The sequence below is a fragment of the Lithobates pipiens genome, unplaced genomic scaffold (assembly GCF_037356315.1).
Source record: "Lithobates pipiens isolate NorthernLeopardFrog02 unplaced genomic scaffold, aLitPip1_a1.2 Scaffold_10, whole genome shotgun sequence".
In the NCBI taxonomy this organism is placed as follows: domain Eukaryota; kingdom Metazoa; phylum Chordata; class Amphibia; order Anura; family Ranidae; genus Lithobates; species Lithobates pipiens.
The window spans coordinates 190,824,157-190,845,315 of NW_027507686.1; the positions used below are offsets into that span (position 1 = coordinate 190,824,157).

Sequence of the window (21,159 nt, forward strand, 5' to 3'; positions counted from 1 at the left end):
CACAGAACACCACTGTACAGCTATGCTGTAATATCAGATTTTGGCAACGAAAATTGTAATCTAGAGTCTTTATCCCAGAAAGCTAGGAAGTGGACTCCCTTCTGGTTTCTACAGTGGTGTGAAAAAGTGTTTGCCCCCTTCCTCATTTCCTGTTCCTTTGCATGTTTGTCACACTTAAGTGTTTCGGAACATCAAACCAATTTAAACAATAGTCAAGGACAACACAAGTAAACACAAAATGCAATTTGTAAATGAAGGTGTTTATTATTAAAGGTGAAAAAAAATCCAAACCATCATGGCCCTGTGTGAAAAAGTGATTACCCCCCTTGTTAAAACATACTATAACTGTGGTTGTCCACACCTGAGTTCAATTTCTCTAGCCACACCCAGGCCTGATTATTGCCACACCTGTTCACAATCAAGGCATCACTTAAATAGGAGCTGCTTGACACAGTAAGGTCCACCATAAGATCCTTAAAAGCTACACATCATGCCGAGACCCAAAGAAATTCAGGAACAATTGAGAAAGAAAGTAATTGAGATCTATCAGTCTGGAAAGGGTTATAAAGCCATTTCCAAAGCTTTGGGAATCCAGCGAACCACAGTGAGAGCCATTATCCACAAATGGCGAAGACATGGAACAGTGGTGAACCTTCCCAGGAGTGGCCGGCCGCCCAAAATTACCCCAAGAGCGCAGCGACGACTCATCTAAGAGGTCACAAAAGACCCCACAACAACGTCCAAGGAACTGCAGGCCTCACTTGCCTCAGTTAAGGTCAGCATTCATGCCTCCACCATCAGGAAAAGACTGGGCAAAAATGGCCTGCATGGCAGAGTTCCAAGGAGAAAACCACTGCTGAGCAAAAAGAACATCAAAGCTCGTCTCAATTTCTCCACAACACATCTTGATGATCCCCAAGACTTTTGGGACAACATTCTGTGGACCGATGAGACAAAAGTGGAACTCTTTGGAAGGTGTGTGTCCAAGTATATCTGGCGTAGAAGGAACACTGCATTTCAGAAAAAGAACATTATACCAACAGTAAAATATGGTGGTGGTAGTGTGATGGTCTGGAGCTGTTTTGCTGCTTCAGGACCTGGAAGACTTGCCGTGATAAAAGGAACTATGAATTCTGCTGTCTACCAAGAGATCCTGAAGGAGAATGTCCGACCATCTGTTCGTGTACTCAAGCTGAAACGAACTTGGGTTCTGCAGCAGGACAATGATCCTAAACATACCAGCAAGTCCACCACCGAATGGCTGAAGAAAAACAAAATGAAGACTTTGGAGTGGCCTAGCCAAAGTTCTGACCTGAATCCTATTGAGATGTTGTGGTATGACCTTAAAAAGGCCGTTCATGCTCGAAAACCCTCTAATGTAACTGAATTAGGACAATTCTGCAAAGATGAGTGGGCCAAAATTCCTCCAGGAGGCTGTAAAAGCCTCATTGCACGTTATCGCAAACACTTGGTTGCAGTTGTTGCTGCTAAGGGTGGCCCAACCAGTAATTAGGTTTAGGGGGCAATCACTTTTTCACACAGGGCCATGATGGTTTGGATTTTTTTTCACCTTTAATAATAAACACCTTCATTTACAAATTGCATTTTGTGTTTACTTGTGTTGTCCTTGACTATTGTTTAAATTGGTTTGATGTTCCGAAACACTTAAGTGTGACAAACATGCAAAGGAACAGGAAATAAGAAAGGGGGCAAACACTTTTTCACACCACTGTATATGATACGGTGACCAGACGTCTCCAGTTTTGGGCAAAAAAACATCCCAATTTCACCCCTAGTTAAAAACAATGTGTTACGATTTCTTTCCAGCATGATCAATGGCGTCCCTGGCCCAGGCAACTGCAGTGTAATCCATTTTAGCAATATTTCTGTCATTGGCCTGGAGCGGGAGGGAAGGAAGGGGCGAGCCTGCTCCCGGCTGTGTCTGGGGACATCGATGATGTCACATATCAATATTACATGGTGCAGGAGGTGAGGATATAGATTTGCTGCATTGCCTTGCTTGGGACAGTAACCTGCAGTACACACCTGGGCTGGCACTCTTGATCCAGAGTAAAGTAGGCCCGGGTGTTTTTAGGTCATAGCCCTTTAAGTCCCTTCTACTGTTTGTCTACAATTTGTCCACACCCAACATTTGGTGTGGCACTCTTTACATGCTGCTAATAACCCCAACCCCTGTTTGGCCCATATCCCACCCCAATAAAAGTGGGCATGTTCAGTAGGGTGTTCCCAGATTGTATTTTGTAAATCTGGTCACCTTACTATATAAATGGCCCCAAACAAACAAGGAATGTCCCTGACCCCTTGATGGAGGCCACATGCATATATGCGGCTGCTCAGCGAGTGGGCCTTAATGCCAAGTGGCCGCATTTATGCGGCCCTGTTAAAACAGCCTGCAGGTAACAGAAAGCTCCTGGTGCATACTAGTGATTGGGACCTTTCTGATCATGTGACCGCTGTGACAGGAAATCATAGCGGTCACATGACCCGAATCCTGCGCCCCCACCTCATGGCTTTTAGGGAGGCGGTCGGCGGGAAGGGGTTAAAGGGAATCTGTGAGGTTCAAAATATGTAAGCAGCCATTACTGAAATTAATTTTACAGGGGCAGGCAGTGCCATCCTTATTCAGCCTATAATACCTAGTAAATCACTGACTTGATCCCAGCGTTTAGGAAGTAAAATCTGAAAATTCTCAATTCCTGAGTGCTTCTTTCAGGTCAGTGACTATGTAATGAGAGGCATGACAACCCTCCTTTCCCTATGTTTCAAAACAGGTCAGAATAACAGTCCACATATTTCTGTAATCATAGGTTCCCTTTAAAAAAGAAAAATATGGTTGTGTGGACTATGGCACATTTAACATCTCCACATGATTCCCATGAGTCAAAATCCAAAAGACCAGCGTTCCAATGTGAAAAAATCTAGTCGTACAATGGCCGTATCTGCTAGTGTATGTGGCCATTATACAATTGCTATAGTGTTTCTCAAGACCTTGAAAATCTCACTATGTGTGCTTTATCCATGCTGGTGTTTAGCCGCTCTTGAACTTTGTAAACAATCCCTAATGTATAAATCTCTGTGTGCTCATTTTATCACCATTGGTGGAGTACCATTTATGAATGAATTGTTCACACACAGAATCTGTGTAATCTTGGGTGTGTTTTCACAAGCACTCACATGCTTCTCAGTTATCATTGGATCCCACAGCAGCAAAATAGTATATCTGTGTATTGGTAATTTATGTTGTCCTTGCACTGAAATCGCTAAGATTCAATGACGTAGAAGCCAAGTTTTGCCACTGACATCTCTCGGCGAAGTCTCATGATCTCCCAGAATATAAACTCAGCTGTGGGGTAAGAGAAAAGATACAGTCTTTAATAGTAATAATAGCATGCAGAGGAAATTTTTTTAATACTGTAAAGAGTAGATACATTTATATAGTTTTAAAGATATAACTGACCATTTGAGGGCAACCATAATGCTGATGTTTTGATGAAGGCTTTTTAGCCGAAATGCGTCAGCCTGTACCCGTGTACCCATGTAACGAAATAAAGGACTTTTATTCAAGAGCATCTGAGTCGCCAGCCCTTTTCTGATTCAAGTACTGCATTTTGGGGCCTGAACGTCCTGGTTAGAGCACCAGTCCACAGTTCATAGGTCATCATATTGGCAGTGGAGCTGGGGTATCATTTTGCTTCTATAATGCTGATGTGGCCCACAATTAAATTGAGTTTGACACCCCATTGTCAGCTCCTACTAGTGTCCAAAATGCAGTATATTTTTCCCATATAGCAAAATGAGAAAACGTTACCACATATTGGCCACTAGATGGAGATGATGATGCCGGCGTTCTATTAAATAGTGCCCTCCATCGAAAAGTGCCCGCACATGTGCAGTACGGAAAGGGCACTCCAGCTGTTTTCCCGATCAGCTAGCGTGATGCTACCATAGCGCATGCGCACATCGTAGGAGGAATTTTTCTACGGGAGAGACCATGTGACAGGCACAGTTGAACACTGGAGGGAGACCATAGCTGTCAGGTCGTGCCTCGCTGTTGCAGGGCAGGTTTACAGTGTGCTGAAGGTCCAATTGTCTGTGTGTTGCAGGGTGGGCTTGGTGTGTTGAACAGCGGGTTTTGCCTGTGTCTAAGGGCAGGTTGAAACACAGACAAAACCCATCTTTCAACACAGCCACAACCCGCCCTGCAACAGCGAGACACAATCTGACAACTACGGTCTCCCTCCGCTGTTTGCATACAGTATATTTAAATTATGCCCGTTAAATGGTATCTCCTGTTGAAAAATGCCTCCTATGATGTACGCATGCGCCATGGTGACGTCACGCCAGCAGATCGGTAAATCACCTGGAGTGCCCTTCCGTACTGCGCATGTGCGGGCACTTTTTGACGGAGGGCAATATTCGATGAAACATTTCAGTGACATTTCATTCAGCTTCCACAAATGCTTTATAAAGAGGCCCCTAAAAATAAAACTGCACTATATATTTTGTTGTATATAAAGATTATTTTAGATTGTAAGCTTTAACAAGCAGGGCCCTCTGATTTTTCCTGTATTAAATTGTATTGTAACTGTACTGTCTGATTTTGTAAAGCGCTGCTATATAAATCCTGTATAATACAGTAATAGAAATGAAGTACACAAATTGTTTGATAAAATAGAAGAGATATATAGTATGGAAGGTCTTAGGTACAGTGAAGGAGGAAGAGAGGGATTTATCAAGAGATGGGAAAAGTGGAAAATGTTTAAACTAACGAAGGAGTATAGCGAGGTAAAATAATCGTAGAGAGGGGGGGGATCGAGTGGTCCTGGGTGGGAGGGGAGGGAAGGTAGGGTTTAGTTGGGGAGGATAAAGGGGTGAAGAGGGAGTTTAGCACTGTAATAATTATGTAAATTAATATCCCTACTTTGTTTTGTGGGGTAAACAATGAACTCTTTTTGTATGGTAAAATTTTGAAAAATAAAGAATAAAAAAAGAAAAAGAAAACAAAAGAAAAGAAATGAAGTACACAAGAAAAGTGGAATTATAGCAGAGCAGACTATGTGACTGCTATAGTGCCCAGAAAATAAGGGGTCCCGGTAAAGACTTCTGTTCAGGTGGCGCGAGTTACAGTTCTGTCCCCTGTATCAGGTTGCTATAAATTCGATAAAGTGTTCGTCATTATTTTATTTTATTTATTTTATTTTCGTCAAACTCTCATTAGTGGGGGGGGGGGGGGGTTTCGAGGAAAGCCGTGCTAAGAAAAATACTGTGGCTGCCTTCTTCTGAAAATAAATAGCGCCTGCTTTTCTGAATTCAGCGCCTTTTCATTTTTTGACCTGAAACATGAAATCAGCTAAAGAAATAGTGTCAGAACTGCTTATCCTGGGTCAGACTATCAAGAAGTACTGAAACTCTCAGATCAGTAAAGCTGGTCATACACAGCTCGAATTTAAGCCAATTAATGTTGAATCGTTCAAAATGTGAGCCATTGGTGGCCTTGCAAGCACAACACAAAGGTCAATTTAAAATCAACAGAGGTAGGTGAACAAATTATCCGGTGAGCAATGACTGCATCAGATGCAGTCACTGTTCTTGTATTCAGGCAGTCGCAATTGCCGTAGCTACCTAAATACAATAACCAGCAGTTTTCAAATTGCCAGTTTAGATTTCCTCCTATTTTCAGATTTTATCAGCAGACATTTTCAAAATAAGTCACAACACAGAAAATAAGTGGAAACTCCTGGCATCCTTCTATATCTGTGGTGGTCAATGTGATTAATGTAAAAGAGCTCAAGGGCAACCCCTGGAATCACCAAACTGCTTCTCAAAATATTAATTTAGTGTAATGCTGCATGCATACTCTCTCTGTCTCTGTTACATAGTTACATTGTAGGTGAGGTTGAAAAAAGACACAAGTCCATCAAGTCCAACCCATGTGTGTGATTGTATGTCAGTATTACATTGTATATCCCTGTATGTTGTGGTCGTTCAGGTGCTTATCTAATAGCTTCTTAAAACTATCAATGACCCCCTGCTGCGACCACCGCCTGTGGAAGGGCATTCCAAATCCTTTCCGCTCTTACAGTAAAGAACCCTCTACGTAGTTTAAGGTTAAACCTCTTTTCTTCTCATTTTAATGAGTGGCTACGAGTCTTGTTAACTCCTGCAAAAAAGTTTTATCCCTATTGCGGGGTCACCAGTACGGTATTTGTAAATTGAGATCATATCCCCTCTCAAGCGTCTCTTCTCCAGAGAGAATATGTTCAGTGCTCGCAAACCTTTCTTCATAACTAATATCCTCCAGACCCTTTATTAGCTTTGTTGCCCTTCTTTATACTCGCTCCATTTCCAGTACATCCTTCCTGAGGACTGGTGCCCAGAACTGGACAGTATACTCCAGGTGCAGCTGGACCAGAGTCTTGTAGAGCGGGAGAATTATCATTTTATCTCTGGAATTAATCCCCTCTTTAATGCATGCCAATATTCTGTTTGCTTTGTTAGCAGCAGCTTGGCATTGCATACCATTGCTGAGCCTATCATCTACTAGGACCCCCAGGTCCTTTTCCATCCTAGATTCCCTCAGAGGTCGCCCCCCCCAGTGTATAGATTGCATTCATATTTTTGCCACCCAAATGCATTATTTTAAATTTTTCTACACTGAACCTCTGTTGGAGGGTTATAACCCTTGTCAGATATTTTTTTGCCATCTGTGTCCCATTGCAAAGATTTCCCTTCACTTCCTGTTCCATAGCCAAAGAGGAAGTGGGAGAGACCCCTGCAAATTAAGGGAATCTTTTGGGGACCCCCAGGTCACCAGAACTAGTGTCCCCATTGGAAGATTTCCCCTTTATTACTTTTCTTGGGACAATCCAAAATTTTGGATTTTCTTTTACTTCTACTTTCAATAATAATAGTAAACAGGACAAATAGAGAAGGTGGATCTCCCTAATGAGGGCACAGACAGCAATAAAAACGAACAGGAGTTGTAATCCTTCTCCACTCTATCCAAAACTAAAAAAATAATTTTGCTTTTAGTTATACTTTAAGGAATGTACCATCATTTAATGCAACAGCTAGCTAGGAACACAACAATTAATGGAGCCCTTTTATGATGACTTCAGGTCTTAGTTCAGCGGAATGTAATGTAGTATCTTGTCTAGCACCCAGAATGTGGACCTATACTACTTCAATTGTATAGAGGACAGGATATAACATGTACTGTAGGTATTTATGTAATGTATAGTATCTGCCCCACACAGACAAGGTTTCAAGGAAGCCGAATGTACACAAGGATACTTACTGTCCTGGCGCACCAGACCTTGCTGTATATACCGAATGTAAGTGAAGAAATTGCACACAGCTGTTATCTAGGAAGAGACAGGAAAGTCAAGTAAGGACTGAAACAGGCAAGTATGCTATATATTCAGAAAAAAAATTGCATCATGTGTATAAAGAATGACGCTGCGCTATAAATTAACTAAACTTAAACTAAAATAAATAAATATAGTATTAAGTGTAGCTATGTGAGCCATGGGAGGCCCAACAATTATCTCTGCTTATGCTGTTAATCCGCACCCGCAAGGTGAGAGGCCATCAAGCACAGAGGTGTCACTGTACTGAAGAAAGAAGTCACATTAATATTTTTTGTGTGTTTTTTTGCACTAAAAGAAGAGACACTAGCAGGGGCGGACTGACCATTTGGCCACTCGGGCACTGCCCGACGGCCCCGGGCTACTAGGGGGCCCCATCAGGGTTGCCAGCCTCAGTAAAACCAGGGACAGTATGTAAAAATCTGTGTTTTTTTACATTTGTCTCTGAAATGTCCCTTACCGACATACTTTTGCTCTAAAAATCCCACGATTATAGCTGCCCCACCTCTCCAGTACCTTCTCAGCCAATAGAAACATGTCTGTGTATACTGTGTGTACATGTATGTGTATACTGTGTGTACATGTATGTGTATACTGTGTGATTGTATACTGTGTGGCCCCATAATCTCTGATTTCCTGGGGGCCCCATAATCTCCTATTGCCCAGGGGCCCCATGAGTTGTCAGTCCACCCCTGGACACTAGTCACTTTTGTGCTGTGTGTACATTGCATGGAATACACACACTTATTGGACTTGATCACGTTTTGATATACTTGTTACTTATCTAGCACACAGACTTAATATTGTATTTATTTATTTTAGTTTAAGTTTAGTTAATTTATAGCGCAGTGTCATTCTTTATACACATTTCTGTTTATGCCACGGACTAGCATATCGGTGCTTGCAGCTATCTACTAAGGTTTTATTTAGTGATTGCGCGAGAACATCTCACATATTTCAATGTTTGCATTATGATGCTACCTTTATATTCAATGTATTGCACAACTGAATAAAAGAATCTTGAAGTAACCCATCTTTTTCATAATATTCCCATTCTTGGGCTTGAAATGTGAGGTACTACACAATTATTTGATTACCCGCTTTATATATTGCCTATTCATCCCTTTCTTCAAGCTGTTGAATTGTATTTAACATATTTATAACACGCACAGGCGTATAACACGCACATTAACTTTAAGAGGGAAGTTTCAGGGAAAAATGAATTTTTAAATAAACAACTTTGAAGCAAAATAAGGGTCAGTGCCCATTAATGCATCCTGATCAGTGCCCATCTGCAGCCTCCCCATCTCCCATCAATGTAGCTTGATCAATGCCCACCTGCAGCCTCAATGCAGCCTGATCAATGCCCATCTGCAGCACATCTCCCATCAATGCAGCCTGATCAATGCCCACCTGCAGCCTCAATGCAGCCTGATCAATGCCCATCTGCAGCCCATCTTGCATCAATGCAGCCTGAATAATGCCCATTTTTGGCCTCAATGCCTATCTGCAGCCTCATCATTTCTCATCAATGCAGTCTAAAAAGTGCAGGAAATCACTAAGCCTTCATCCCCTGTTTACTCGGCTCTCTCTCGGCTCTCAGTTGGCTCACACACACCGTCCCACCCCTGCCATCAACATTGGACAAGCTCCTGTGATAGACAGAACACTGGTCCAATGCCGGTGGCAGAGGCGGGACTGTGTGTGTGACATGAGAGCCGAGTAAACAGAAGATGATGGCTCAGTGAATTCCGGCAGCTCTCGTCCCCCTCTTTCCACTCCGTGGTACACTATCGGCGTATAACGTAAACTGTGGCTTTTCTGCAGTTTAGTTGTGCTTTGCCATAGACTTTTATTACATCTTGCAGGTGTGGTGCACTTTCATAAAGCACACCAAAACGCCTGCATTCAGTTTTGGTGCACTTTTTGCACACCGATCCAGCAGGATATAATATACGTCTATGGTCAGTACAGCTAACCCACAGGAAAGCTGCATTGCGCTGCACCCACAGATCAGTGTGAAAGCAGCCTAATAACCCATTTTTAACATGCACATTGTAAAAGTGTATGTGACATTTAATACACTGACCTATTCCTCTTCCAGCTTCTGCTGGCATCGCTCTTTAGGCTGCTAGAAAGGTCCCAGGCAATGTGCACTTCCTATTATTCCATCTGCGACAGGAACCAGTGTTACATAGAAGCATCAGCTTATGCAGCTCCTGCTCCCTCTGAGGCTGCCTGCTTCCTCTGCTGCTGGCGCCGTGGACTCTGATGCTTTGAGATGATGGGTCGGCAACCTGTTGATCGCAATCTGGTCTTGCTGACCCACCAACTCAGAGCATGGGAATGCGTTTCCCTAGTTTGAGGTCATGGACCACATTAGAGGTTTCTGTAGGCCATGGGTTCAGCACCCTTGATTTAGGATCTTGCCTCACTTTATCCTGTTGACAAAGGCTTTAAAAACCTTGTCCTATAGGTAAAATGACATAAAATGTCATGTGAAGCCAGAGGAGATCAACACATACATTAGTAATACTTACCCTAGCTCTACAGGATGGTGAGATGAAGTAATAATTCCCAGAATCCCCCAGCTTAATACGATGGCGACATGAACGTGAAAGACCACTGAGGGCACATTTTCTGAAAAAAGTACATAATGAGCAATTATTAGCTAACTATTTAGGATGCTCCTTTCATTCAAAGCTGAAATAAGTATGGCTGCTAAAAGGAGCATAACCCTTTAAATTCTTTTAAATATGAAGGTGTTTTTAGTGAGATTATTTGTGAACTTCCATCAAATGCAACTGCATACTAAACTTTGTTACCTAAGGTAAAAAGGACATCTGTCCATTGAGCTCAGCCCTAAAAAGGAAAACACATAAGTATTAACCCCAGCTGAGTTCAAGGAAGAAAAAAAAATATTGAAAACTGGTCCAAATTTTGTTAAAGATGAAAAGATAGTTTTCAATAAAAATTTTTAATGTTTATATATTTGCTGAGTTTATTTGTTGAAATAAACGTACAATTTTTTTGCTTTTGGCGTTACATTTGCAAGGAATGGCCGTTCATAAATGAAGCATGGGAAGAACTGTCATTGGCACACCAAGGATTCCTCAAGGGAGGGTTCAAAGCTTTATTATCGTGGTCACATAGTACATAAAAGGCAACGCTTCAGAGCCATGCAGGGCCCCTTCATCAGGAAAGACTAAGGGGCCCTGCGTGGCTCTGAAAGGTTGCCTTCTGTGACCACGATAATAAAGCTTTGGACCCTCTTTGAGGATTTCTTGATGTGCTGAGGACAGTTCTTCTCTTGGATCGTTTAAAGTTCCCAGCCTGTGGTCATTGCAGCACCCATCAATAATAAATAGCCAATCAAGAAAGTGTGCATGGGGAATATTGCGTTTGGTTTCCTGTTCCTTCATAAATTCTCATCACTGCAGTTGAAAATGTACAGTGATTGGACCCTAACATTCTACTAGTTTATGGATAGTTTAAGTTGCCTAAGTTTGATAGTCTGGATAAGCTAGAACATACTGTCTGTGGTTGACCCTTTGGGGTTGATTTAATAAAATTGGAGAGTGCAAAGTTGCACCAGAATTTGCACTCTTCAGTGCAAAAGTGATGGGCAGTTTTGTCCCTTCAAAGCAGAACAGGTTCTTGTAGTTAGCATGTCCATATCTGTGCAAATTCTGGTGCAGCTGTGCATGGTAACCAATCAGCTTCCAGGTTTTTATGTCAAAGCTTATTTGAACAACCTGAAGTTAGAAGCCGATTGGCTACCATGCACAGCTGCACCAGAATTTGTACAGATATGGACATGCTAACTACAAGAACCAAGTTCTGCTTTGAAGGGACAAAACTGCCCATCACTTAATATACAGACACAGACCCTCCACTTCTCAGCTGCTTATCTATCCATGGATGAGCAGAGTTGGATTTTTTAACTTTTGTTTAACAAAATGTTTTCACAAAAAAGTTTTACATCTTTTGTTGATCTGCTTTATAGAGATATCAAGAAATTGAAGGCATGCATAGTAACCAATAAAGAGAGGCTGGAACATGACACCTATAATTTGGTTGGTCACTATGGACAGCAACAAAATTTCTCATTGGATAAATTTCTAAGATTTATTAGACCCTGTTCACAAATTTGTGTTTTAACACATGGGAACATGCTAAAGCACACTGCTGCCGATTTTGAAAATAGTTCTGTCTGTCTTGCTTTTTTTTGTAATTTTGCTTTATAGATGATTTGATCTTTGTATGGAAAGGGTCGGCCCATGTTTTGGATTAATTTATTGTCTATCTCAATGCCAATCATTTGAATTTGGAACTCACCTATAATGCTGGCATTGAGCTGTCATCCAGCTCACACGATACCGGCTTTGCCAAGAGGGGAATTTATAAGAGCAAGGAGAAACTGTTCCTCTCAAGAGGATTTTTACTACAGAATGCCACGTTGTTTACAGTAGATTGAGAGGGGGATATAAGGGCCACTTAATAGACAGGGGTAGACAGGGGTAGGAAGCTGGTGGAAAATAGGGATCGCAGCGATCTGACCTGGAACTCCCCTGCCTCCAGGAAGGGGATGCGATCCCGTGGCAGTGGAGGTATTCACTTTGTGACTTCGTATTCCCAACAGTACAATCAGATTGCTGCGATCATTAAACACTGCCTCCCTGTTTTGTATGCAAACAAAACTCTATATCATATTTTAAAACAGGGATGTGGGTTTTCTAAAGCCACGTACACACGACTGGACTTTCCAGCAGAAAGGGTCAGACGGAATCATTCCGTTGGGTATTACGATCGTGTGTGGGCTTCATCAGACTTTTTTCTTCAAAAATTGAGACGGACCAAATACGACGCAAAGGCAGCTATTGGCTACTGGCTATTGAACTTCCTTTTCTAGTCCCGTCATACGTCATCACGTTCAAAACGAACAGACTTTGGTCCGTTCATGTGTGGGCAAGTCCGTTCGGTTGGAAATCTATCAGAACTCCGTCGGGAAGTCCGCCGGACCTTTTCTGCCAGAAAGTCCAGTCGTGTGTACGCTGCATAACAGAAAAACTCCCACTCTAGGCACTATGCTTTCTCCTTCTTTATTCCGTTCCCATAGTCCACCCCTCTCCAACTTGTGGTTAGGGGTGGTTGGTTCCTATCTTTGTAGTTTCACCACTGCCTCCCTGTTTTGTATGCAAACAAATCTCTATATCGTATTTTAAAACAGGGATGTGGGTTTTCTAAAGCCGCGTACACACGACCAGACTTTCCAGCAGAAAGGGTCAAACGGAATCATTCCATCGGATATTACGATTGTATGTGGGCTTCAGACTTTTTTCTTCAAAAATTCAGACGGACCAAATACAACGCAAGGGCAGCTATTGGCTACTGGCTATTGAACTTCCTTTTCTAGTCCTGTCATACGTCATTACATTCAAAACGAACAGACTTTGGTCCCTTCATGTGTGGGCAAGTCCATTCGGTTGGAAGTCTGTCGGAACTCCGTCGGGAAGTCCGCCGGACCTTTTCTGCCAGAAAGTCCAGTCGTGTGTACGTGGCATAACAGAGAAGCTCCCACTCTAGGCACTATGCTTTCTCCTTCTTTATTCCGTTCCCATAGTCCACCCCTTTCCAACTTGTGGTTAGGGGTGGTTAGTTCCTATCTTTGTAGTTTCACCATGTGCAAGCAGTGCAAAAGACACATGAAAAGCAAGAGGACATATTCAATAAAAAATTGTATAAACTGTAGCTCAAAAATGGCTGTCTATGTAATTGAATGCAGTACTTGCAAGATGCAGTATGTGGGATGTACTATCCACAATCTGTGTATTAGGGTGTTGGAACATTACAAGGATGCCCTTAATAGCAATGCTAAAATTATTTCAAATGTGTCCAAGCACTTTAGAGCAGTTCATGGTGGAAACCTGTTTTTTTTTTTTTTGTTTCCTTTTTTGGTTTAGCGCAGGTGAAAAGCTATAAGAGGGGGTGATACACACCACATCCTGCTTCAGCGGGAGGTGTGGTGGATTAATAAATGAAATACTCGACTTCCAAGTGGAATTAAAAACAGAATGGATCTTATTTGTTTCTAAAGTAACAGAGTTTGGTATTGGAAAGGTTAATAATCCTTTAATTCCAGCATTTATGTCCCTATTTTTCACCCCCCTTTTCTTCTGGTTCTACCAACCTCACATGTTTTTAATTGATTCTTAATTGATTTTAATCAGGATGCATCACCCCTACTTATTAGAGCAATGTAAAGTTCTCCATATAAGCTTGATTTTATTGTAACTTCGTAGGCTGTGATGCATTAGCTTTTCAGATGTAGCACTGCTGTTAGTGCTCCAATAAAAATACGGTATACAAGAAGAAGCATGGGTGTTGCCAGCATTTTTTGCTTATTTGATGTTTATGGGACACAACAGCCAGTGCGCCAATACTTAGCTCATTATTTTTTCATCTTGAGGTAGAGCTTGGGTGAGTTTCTGTCTATACAGTTTTTTTTATGTCCACTTTTTTGCATTTTGGGTTTATAGAAGTTAATAGCAACACATAACAAAACAAGTAAGATGTATTTTGCATGCATTTTCAACCCCTGGTAACAAGCATAAATAGTTATTTATTGGACAGCATGAAAAATGCATGATGCATGAAAACACAATAAGAAAGCGGGTCAATGCAACACATCAATGTATATTGAAAAACATGTTAAAAAAAAAAAAAAAGCATGAAAACAAAATTGCAAAGCTGTGAACCTAGCCTGAATGTTATAAAACACCTATATAAAAACAGTGATAAAACATATTAACCACTTCAGCCCCGGACAGATTTGCCCCCTTAACGACCAGGCCCTTTTTTGCAATACGGCACTGCGTCGCTTTACCTGACAATTACGCGGTCACGTGATGCTCTACCTAAACAAAATGTATGTCCTTTTTCTCCCACAAATAGAGCTATCTTTTGGTGGTATTTGATCATCTCTGCGGTTTTTATTTTTTGCGCTATTAACAAAAAAGCCCGACAATTTTGGAAAAAAAAAAAAAACAATATTTTTTACTTTTTGCTATAAAATATCCCAATAAATATCCCAAAATAAAAAAATTATGCATCAGTTTAGGCCAATATGTATTCTTCTACAGATTTTTGGTAAAACAAATCGCAATAAGCATATATTGATTGGTTTGCGCAAAAGTTATAGCGTCTACAAAATAGGGAATAGATTTATGGCATTTTTATTATTCTTTTTTTTTTAATAGTAATGGCGGCGATCTGCTATTTTTAGTGGGACTGCGACATTGTGGAGGACAGATCGGACACTTTTGACACTTTTTTGGGACCAGTGACATTTATACAGTGATCAAAGTTAAAAATAGCCACTGATTACTGTATAAATGTCACTGGCAGGGAAGGGGTTAACATTAGGGGGCAATAAAGGGGTTAGCTGTGTTCCCTGGGTGTATTCTAACTCCCTAACCACACATCGGTGTTATTGTCTCAGTATAGCAGTACGTTATTCAGTTCAAGCAAAGAAGATGCAGATTAGTTGCGTATTTACTGGATTAGAGATCAAGTCAAAAGCCATTCTCTGATTAAGACAGCTCATCAGTAGATTAATATTTGTTTATATATCTCACTTACGTTAAGACCTCCACCCGACACCCGCTGAAAAGAATAAAGTGAAAGAGGGTAGTCAGCAGTAGCCTATTTAATTGAAATGTACTTGACACCAGATCTTCATTTTTGGATTTTATTTTTAAATTTTTAAGATTTTGGCCAAAAGAAGGACAATTACCTGGGCCCTCCACGTTCTACAGCTGATGCTTTCACCACGGGAAGTGCAGGTTGAATGACTGGTTCCACGGACAATGTATTGTCTTCTACTGCCGCAAGAACCTGTTCTGCTAACTGTAGAGATATCAAATGCATTGAGTTTTCACAAGGTTCAACAAGTCAATGACACAAATCAAGTATATGAGGAGTCATGCACTGATATGGGTGGAGTATGTCAAAACATATTTGTGATTTAATAATGTCAAATTGAGGTTTAAAAATGAAAGGGACCAGACTTTTCAAATATCCCCTGAATCCTGGGTGCACACTACATAGGATTTTGGTCTGCCAGACCTGGATCTAAGCCCCAAATTCTGCTTGGACATAAGCCCCATCCCTCCTATTTAAAGATGAATTCCAGATATGGAAATGTTTACATAGTTACATTGGGCCAGTATAACCGTGAAATTGGCAAACCTGCAATTCAGCTTTAACAGTCCAAAGCAAGAGCTTTTACTGAGAAAATATATGAGATATCATAGCTGAGACTTCCCGAAGATAGTAATTGTCCAGCTGCCATGCTCATCCAATGGCTTTAACATTTAGTGACCTGGAACAAGTATGCAGTTAAGGCGTTCTGATAGATTATGACTTTGCATATTGCATATTTATTTAATTTCTTTGGCTCAGAAAGCACTGAAGCAAGAGACAGCTGGACTTCTAGCAGTTTTAGAAGGACATCAGAAATGACAGCCGGCATTTTTCTTTCAGCGCTGGTTTCCTTTATTATGCAATGTTAACATTGTATTGAGTGGATGCTGCTCTCCCAGACATTCCAAGACATAACTTTTTAAAGCCCTGACATTTTTAACAAAACATATCATTTGCATGACAATGTTCTATTAATTAATCATGATCATGTTTTTAGGCTTCTTAGATCATAAACACCAGCCCGACTCTTCAACCTGTAGTATCATTTAACTGCGGTCCCTCCATCAATATTATTCAATGCCCATGTAGTATGCCTTACGTTCTCTTTAGCACACCTTAAGGGCTCATGCAGCTTGATGGATCACACCCACTATCAACTGGGTCAGTTTATCATTAGCCTCATTCAAATGCACTTCACATCTGTTTAGCTTAGCCACATCATATTTTACAAGACCATCCACATATACAATTCTTGTTTGTAAAAACATAAAACAGGCCTGATTTTGCTTCTGGGTCAGAATTCAGATTCTACTCACCTCCCTTTTTGCAAAGTCCAAGCAGGGTGTAATATCCTCCTCGTAGATACGTAACAGGAAGGGGCTGGATTTATCTAGAGTTGGGTTTTCCTTCCATCCAAGGAATTCTGAGTACAGGAGGTTGTCCACCTGTGGGAGCAGTACAGTACAGGTCAGATCCCATCAAAGGGAATTGGCATGCAATCTGTAAAAAAATGTATCTGGATAACAAATCCAATACTACCATACTGGGACTAAGCTACAGCCGTAAGGGACTTAAATACATTGGCGGTCACAAATGAACTTTAAAAAAACAAAGCCAATTGGTGAACTTGCAATTTTTAGATTCTCCTGTATTCTGTATGTTCATGCAGATTTGTCCTGTCTGAAAAGAATCAAATACTTTATGAATTGCAAGTACCTGTATATGTTAATTGCATGATTCTTACCAGTTCAGACAAGGTATACATGCAAATATTCAGGAAAATTAAAAAGTGCTGAATCGATTATCTTTAATAAATTACTCCCCAGATATTAAACAGGCAAGATGAAAAATGTCTACAGTTACATTCTGTTCAGACAGGATGGAAAATCAGATCATGTGACAGCTTCATTTTGTTTGAATGTGATCCTAGAGCTGGTTTGATTTTTCCCCTACACAAACCAGAACTTTTAGTTGGGACCAATAGTCTAAGTTCTACAGAGATAACTTTATGGGTTAAAACTTGTGAAGATTGGACAACCTGTTCCTTACTTGTACTGGAAGATCCAATTTTCACCAGATGGAGTAACTGTCATTAAAAAAATGAAAGTGTTAAAATCCCTTTTTGTATTTGCCATCGATAGGGGGATTTACCCACTGCATGTCATGGTGAGTAGTCATCATAACAAAAAGCACCTGTAAACTCAAAGTTTTACAGCTGTCATCAGTATAGGCATAAAGGAGAAATCTTCCTGTAAGGACATCTGTCTGAGAAAGAGGAGATTTCCCCTTACTTTGGAGAGATTCCTCCTAATTCCTGTTGTTTCTGCAAGACAGGAAGTGAAGGTGAATCTCCCCAATAAGGCACACACAAAACAGGGGTTTTAACCATTCCCTACTCTATCTAAAAGTTTTAAATCTAGGCAACTTCCGATCAGAAAAGATAGCTCCAGCTAATAATTCAACCAAATGGTCATTGTGGATTCTTAGGAGCTATTGATCTACCAAGACAATGATGTCACTGGAGGTGTCTGCTGAATGCATTTAGACCATGGAATACAAGTAATAATTCACATATCTCTTGTAAGCTTGTTTGGCAGTCACATTGTAGACACATGATCCAACTGCCATCTTAAGTCTAAGGCCAGTCCTAGGGACAGTACCTGGCGTGAGGATGTAGAGGAGGAAGACTCATCAGAGACAGGCCATCCGGGCTCGTAGGTTATATGGACAACCTTCCCCGGTACAATACAGAGAAGCAATGAAAGAAGAGATGGAACTGCAGAAAACTAAGAGAAAAGAGACAGAGAAAGGAGAAGATAGGAGAGGGGTGAGAGACACAACGACACAAAACGACAGACCCACAAACAAAAGAAACAGATATAGAAAGAGAAAATATGGGAAAAGTGACTGAGAAAAGAAAGACACATAGAACTGCTATCAAATAGAAAATGCTAAGAAGTATAGATGAAGAGGGCAAGGATGGAATAAGAGAAAAGAATATTAACACCTATAGCAATGTGAACACTGGATTATTTTATAACCTGGCAGGATAGCCTAGATACAATACAGTAAAACCTTGGATTGCGAGCATAATTCGTTCCAGAAACATACTTGTAATCCAAAGCACTTGTATATCAAAGCAAATTTCCCCATAAGGAATAATGGAAACTCAAATTATTAGTTCCACAACCATTTATTCATAGGTCCTTCAGCTTATAGTCCATATAAAAAGATTCTAGCAATGTGACCAGGTAGTGTAAACATAAAATGTCCATCCACAAATGGCAGCCTCCACAAGGGGAATAGAAGCAATATCCAACAGGAGCTCCAGAATATAAAACAGAGGAGAGGCATCTCTAAGTGTAAAAATATGTTGCTAAATGTGGTACCTTCATTAAATGTAACCATATTACTACACTTAGAGGTGCCTCTCTTCTCTTTTATACTCAGTTGTGACCTGATGCTACTTGTATATCAAGACATTGCCTGTATATCAAGTCAAAATTTATTAAAACATTTTGCTTGTCTTGCAAAACGCTCTCAAACCAAGTTACTCTCAAACCAAGGTGAGACGTCCAGTCTCAAGCCCTTACTGAAGAAGTCACGGTGGTGTAGTAGCCCATTTGACGTAACGCGTATAGGGGGAAGGAGTCGCAATGGCAGCGTCATCCCATGAGCATCTTGTCGTTTCTATGCATCCTGAGCCTGCACAGCTTTAGTGCTGCGTTTGTGAGTAACACTTTAATGTTTTAATGAGGAAATAACCCGTTTTTTGAGGGAATTTGTACTGGCTGTACAGGATGGTATCTATCCCATCAGCCGGAGGCAGCATGAACGGAATAGGATTCCGTGACCAGTTGATCCGTCTGTATCCCAGAGAGGGAACCTGCTTTTTCTGACCTTCTGGTGAAACAGGGGTCAGAACGTGAGGTGAGCGGCTAGGATACTGAGGTGGAGGAGAGCACTTGCATTTCCAAGGTTCATGCAATAGCGGTGTGTTGTGCGTTTTTGTGCAGAAGACTCTGAGGATTATATTTGTGCATTTGGACTCTTATTTTCATTCAATTCATTTTATTTTTGAGTGTGTGGACTTTATCTTTATTGTCTATTGTTCACTATTCCCATTTAGGGAACACATATATTTCATTATTGTGTATTGTTCCCTATTCCCAGTCACGGAACACGAATATTTGATTGTGCACTCAGTATTTTGCTATATTGCAAGTTAATCATTTATTCTTATTTAAGGATTTATTGGTAGTTATTTAGGAAGTGCAACACTGTTTTGTTATATATATTGTTATCTAAAAGAACAAATGTTAAAGTAAATTTGTAATATGGAATTCGAGAGAAATTTGGAAACTGCCATTGCTGCCTTTTCTTCTGACAATGCCAGCTATCTAGCTGGCATGCTGGCCCTTTAGTTTTAATACCGTCAATGATACTGCTTGGTTGTTCTGGGTCAGTGAGTGTGAAAGCACTGAAACCATTGGATCAGCAGGCCAGTTAGGCAAGTTAGGCAACTAGCATTTTAATGGAAGAAAAGCAAAAGTATCCCCTGTATTACTCTCAGTACTCTCAGCTTTCTTTTATTCAGAACTGACCATTCCGAAGCCTAATTGGTTCGACAGATTACAGATGTTTATATACTGTATGTTATTCAACATTTAAAAAGAAAAACAGTAAAGCTAAATGGTGACACACCAGCCAAAATGACAATTGAACCCAGTGGACGGAAGGGCAGCTCATTGTAGTTTATATACACATAACATTTATAGAGGGAAGATGCAGCCGTAGAAAACCTAATGCTGCATACACACGATCTGAATTTTCGTTGGAAAAAGCTCTGATGGTTTTCCCGTCGGAATTCTGATGAAATTCCGCTCAAACTGTCTTGCCTACACATGGTCACACCAAATTCCGACTGCCAAGAACGCGGTGATGTACAACACGTACGACGGGACTAGAAAAAGGAAGTTCAATACCCAGTAGCCAATAGCTTCCATCTAGTAGTTGAATCTGAGCATGCATGAGTTTTTGCGTGTCGGAATTGCATAAACAGGATCAGAATTTCTGATAGAAAGTTTTTCCATCGGGAAAATTGAGAACATGCTCTCAAATTTTTTCTGATGGGAATTCGGACAGCTAAATTCCAATGGAAAGACTATATAATGACAATGGGGTAGTTACGGCGCTCTCCAGCACCAGTGCAAGAAATCGCTTGCTATTCATAAATAGAAAATCGCATGCTATCTAAGTACAAATGTTCAACCTAAATTCCAATGGAGCCTACACTCGGTCGCATTTTCTGATGAAAAGCTCTCATTGGTCTTTTGCTGGCCGAAATTCCCATCGTGTGTACGCGGAATAAGACTAGTAATGGAAAGTTAAGCAAATCTTCTCCACTGATGATTTGGCAAAGCAAACATATGTGCTTTGTTAGGCTGAGATTTGGTGCTGCTTGATGTATAGTCATTTAGTAAAGGGGACTATTGGATCCCTTACTAGTTAAGTTGAGGAGGATATGTTATCCTGGAGTATGTGTCCTCATCCCTAATCCAAAGACCATAATATGTGTTGTCCTACTGTATTATTGAAGTATCCTCCTTCTTTATAAGGTATTTTATCACAATTGAGAGAAACATAACCAACTAAAGACAAACCAACTTTCACAAGCTGGAGTTCCATAAATTGACATGGAGCCCACTCTGTGAGATACATAAGGGGGTTCCCTTAATAGAGTACAAGTTGACTAGTAAGGTGTCCTAACTTCCCCTTTTACTAGTTCACAGAACAAATCAGAAAGCTTCAAAAAAACACCCACTCCCTGCACATCACTGTGAATCGAAGTTAAATCAAACAAATCCACTCCTGTCTAGACTACATTAAAGCTAAACTGAATATGTCTCAATAGAACTGGTTGTAAAAAATCTGACATTGTGGTTGTCAGTTCGAGGGGAACTGTGAAACTGTACAAATTGAAGAACTACACTCACTGGCCACTTTATAAGGTACACCTTGCTAGTACCGGGTTGGACCCCCTCTTGCCTTCAGAACTGCCTTAATT

At 40.8% G+C, this 21,159-nt stretch overlaps 1 protein-coding gene across 2 annotated transcripts in view; it reads right to left on the bottom strand.

Moving 5' to 3' along the window:
* Window positions 1-1,634: 1,634 nt before the first annotated feature.
* The window catches only part of RAB3IL1 (RAB3A interacting protein like 1), a 70,858-nt gene continuing 51,333 nt past the window's right edge, over window positions 1,635-21,159 (bottom strand). Inside the window, exons 7-12 of one of the 2 annotated variants that reach the window (XM_077460772.1) lie at window positions 16,409-16,537; window positions 15,184-15,296; window positions 15,030-15,053; window positions 9,929-10,028; window positions 7,319-7,385; window positions 1,635-3,364 (exon numbers count right to left, since the gene is read on the bottom strand). In XM_077460772.1, coding sequence (XP_077316898.1) covers window positions 3,282-3,364; window positions 7,319-7,385; window positions 9,929-10,028; window positions 15,030-15,053; window positions 15,184-15,296; window positions 16,409-16,537 — 516 coding nt within the window. In that variant the 3' untranslated portion in view covers window positions 1,635-3,281. The remainder of the gene's footprint in view (window positions 3,365-7,318; window positions 7,386-9,928; window positions 10,029-15,029; window positions 15,054-15,183; window positions 15,297-16,408; window positions 16,538-21,159) is intronic. The other variant, XM_077460773.1, reaches the window with a different exon arrangement.